The sequence below is a fragment of the Rhipicephalus sanguineus genome, chromosome 7 (assembly GCF_013339695.2).
Source record: "Rhipicephalus sanguineus isolate Rsan-2018 chromosome 7, BIME_Rsan_1.4, whole genome shotgun sequence".
Classification (NCBI taxonomy): domain Eukaryota; kingdom Metazoa; phylum Arthropoda; class Arachnida; order Ixodida; family Ixodidae; genus Rhipicephalus; species Rhipicephalus sanguineus.
Window position 1 is genome coordinate 70,460,938 of NC_051182.1, and position 3,345 is coordinate 70,464,282.

A 3,345-nucleotide genomic window follows, 5' to 3' on the forward strand; every position below is an offset into this window, starting at 1 on the left:
GCCGCTCTGAGGGCGTTGTTGCGATTTCTCCACGCAACCGGACTCAATGTCAAACTGTGACTTCTGGAAGAAAATGGTGCTGTGTAGTACTTGGACTGCGGTTATGACTTCGTTTTGTTTTGTTGTATTTTGTCGCGTGCTGTCGTCACAAACTCTTCTTCTCTTTCCTTCTTTTACATCCCCTTTCCCCTTTCCACGTGCAGGGTAGCAAACCGGAGACTGCTTCTGGTTAACCTCCCTGTCTTTCTTTTCTCCCTCTTCTCTCTCTCTCTCATTCCAGGTGTAATCCTCGTTTCATTGCTGCATGCATGTATTAAATGATCGTGTGACTGAGAATAGTGAAACATTTATAGCAACCGCGCCGAGCGAGCGTGCTCGGTGCTCGGAATCCACGTTCGCATCGTGTTGTTTACTGTGCGGGCACGGGGTGTGGCCTGGGAACTTGAGTTACGGCGGCCGGGTCGGCCGGGTGTTGTAAACACAGCCGCCGGGCCGAAGCTACGCCAGTCGCCCCGTCGCTGCTGCCTCGTTCACCTCGCAGCGCTTTTGCTTAAATATACGAGTTCTTATTGTAGACGTGCCTTTGTCTTTCTTTATTTGTGAACACGCAATATCATCACGCAACCAACGCTCCGGACGTCTACAAATTGGTGACCACGGACTATCGAAATTTTTACAATTATTTTCCTGGCTGTGACGACAATGGAAACAACCGGCGACTCCAGACAAGCATCCCCCGACCCTGCAGCGACGCAAGCAGTCTCCGCCGTCTCTTTTCGGCTTCCGCAATTCTGGCCTGCTGATCCGTCTCTCTGGCTGGCGCAAGTAAACAGCCAGTTTGTCACAGCCCGGGTAACGGCTCAGACATCAAAATTCCACCACGTGGTGTCTGCGCTTCCACCGGAGATCGTAAGCGAAATCAGAGACCTCATTCTGGCCCCACCGGAGACGAACCCCTACGAGAAGTTGTCGGCCGAGCTCCTGAAACGCACATCGTCTTCAGAGAGGCAGCGTCTCCAACAACTGCTTGCTGCTGAAGAACTAGGCGACCGTAAGCCTTCACAGCTTTTGCGCCGTCTTCAGCAGCATCTTGGTGACAAGGCCACCTCGTTCGATCAGGACCTGCTACGAGAGCTCTTCCTACAGCGCCTGCCTTCGACCGTCCGCATGGTGCTCGCCGCTGCAGCGGACTTGTCGCTGGAAAAGCTCGCGCAGCTTGCCGACTCCGTGATGGAATTCGACTCCCCAACTATGTCAGTGATCGCGACCACTTCCACAACAAGTGAGGCATCTCGGCCTTCGCCACCAGACCTGCAAGCCCTACGCGACGACTTTCGCAGCCAGATCGAACAGCTATCCGCTCAGATAGCTACCCTGTCTGCGCGCTCTCCATCCTCGTCACGACGCCGCTCCTCTTCCCGCCGGCGCTCCTCATCACAGTCTCCGCATCCCGGCGAGTGTTGGTATCACCGGACCTTCGGTGCAGCCGCCCGATAGTGCTCATCCCCCTGCACGTTCTCGGGAAACGCTCCGACTCACCACTAGAAGCGGCGAGTGGTGGCGGTCCAGCAAGCAGCCGCTTGTTCTTCGTTTCGGACAAGGCCTCTGGGCTCCGTTTCCTCGTGGACACGGGAGCCGAAGTTAGCGTTGTTCCACCCTCACCTGCATTCCCGAAGAGTCGCCGATCTGCACTTACGCTGCAAGCCGCCAACAAGACCACCATCATGACTTACGGTGAGCGCGCGCTCACGCTGAACATTGGACTCCGTCGCGTTTTCCGTTGGGTTTTCCTCGTAGCGGACGTTTCTTACCCAATTCTCGGAGCGGACTTCCTTCGTCATTTCGACCTGCTCGTGGACATCTCCCGCAAGCGCCTTGTCGATGCTAAGACACTACTAACGGTGCAAGGCATAGCGTCAACAACAGGCATCACCGCAGTTATCAACAAGCCACCTTCGTCGGTGTACGAACAGTTACTCGACGACTTTCCAAGCTTGCTTCGCCCGTCCAATTTTGTGCGCCCTGTCAAGCACGATGTTACCCACCACATTGTTACCTCAGGGCCACCTGTCCATGGTCGTTCACGACGCCTCGCACCAGATCGACTCAAGGTTGCCCGAGCCGAATTTGATCACATGCTCGAGCTTGGCATTGTGCAACCGTCATCAAGTCCTTGGGCTTCTCCGCTGCACATGGTGCCCAAGAAGTCCCCAGGTGACTGGCGACCCTGCGGCGACTACCGCGCTTTGAACAACGCCACCGTTCCTGATCGCTACCCACTGCCTAACATCGCCGACTTCACAGCACCACTGCATGGAGCAACCATCTTTTCGAAAATTGACCTGGTCAAGGCGTATCATCAGATACCTGTCGAACCCTCGGACATTCCCAAGACTGCTGTCATAACACCTTTCGGCCTTTTTGAATACCTGAGGATGCCCTTCGGGCTCCGTAACACCGCTCAAACATTCCAGCGGTTTGTAGACACAGTCACCCGAGGCCTGCCGTTCTGCTTTGCGTACATCGATGATTTCCTCATCTTTAGCCGCAACGCTGACGAACACCTTTCCCATCTTCGACAGCTCTTCGAACGCCTTGCCGAGTACGGCCTCATCGTCAACAAAACCAAGTGTACGTTCGGCGTGCCTGAACTTGACTTTCTCGGACACCACGTTGATTGTCATGGAATCCGGCCACTCCCTTCCAAAGTGCAAGTTGTTCGAGACTTCCCAAAGCCAACTTCTTTGCGTCAACTGCGCGAGTTCCTGGGACTGATCAATTTCTATCGGCGTTTCATTCCCCGCTGTGCTGACCTGATTAGACCCCTTACTGACCTGCTTCAGGGTAAGAAGAAGTGTACTCACATTACATGGTCTGAGAATGCATCAAGCTCCTTTGAAGCAGTTAAGACAGAGCTCGCAGCCGCAACCCTGCTTGTTCACCCAACACCAGACGCTCCACTCTGCCTCATGACCGACGCGTCGGATGTGGCAGTTGGAGCCGCCTTACAACAGTTCGTTGACGGATCGTGGCAGCCGTTGGCATTCTTCTCGCGCAAGTTGTCACCCACAGAAAGCCACTACAGCACTTTCGGACGTGAACTCCTTGCTGCTTATATGGGTGTGCGCCACTTCAGGCATTTCCTTGAAGCCCGATGTTTTTTCATCGCCACGGATCACAAGCCGTTGACGTTTGCCATCAAGTCGGCAAGCAGCAAATTTTCGCCCCGTGAGAGTCGTCACCTCGCTTACATCGCGGAATTCACAACCGATCTCAGGCATGTGCAGGGATCTGCGAATGCTGCAGCCGATGCGCTTTCTCGCCTGACAGCTTCCGTATCTTGCG

The 3,345-nt window shown here is 54.8% G+C and overlaps 1 protein-coding gene across 1 annotated transcript; it reads left to right on the forward strand.

Moving 5' to 3' along the window:
- Positions 1–702: 702 nt before the first annotated feature.
- On the forward strand, positions 703–1,497 carry LOC119398755 (uncharacterized). Its single transcript, XM_037665573.1, has one exon. The coding sequence runs from the start codon at positions 703–705 to the stop codon at positions 1,495–1,497; it is 795 nt and encodes a 264-aa protein (XP_037521501.1).
- Positions 1,498–3,345: the final 1,848 nt, after the last annotated feature.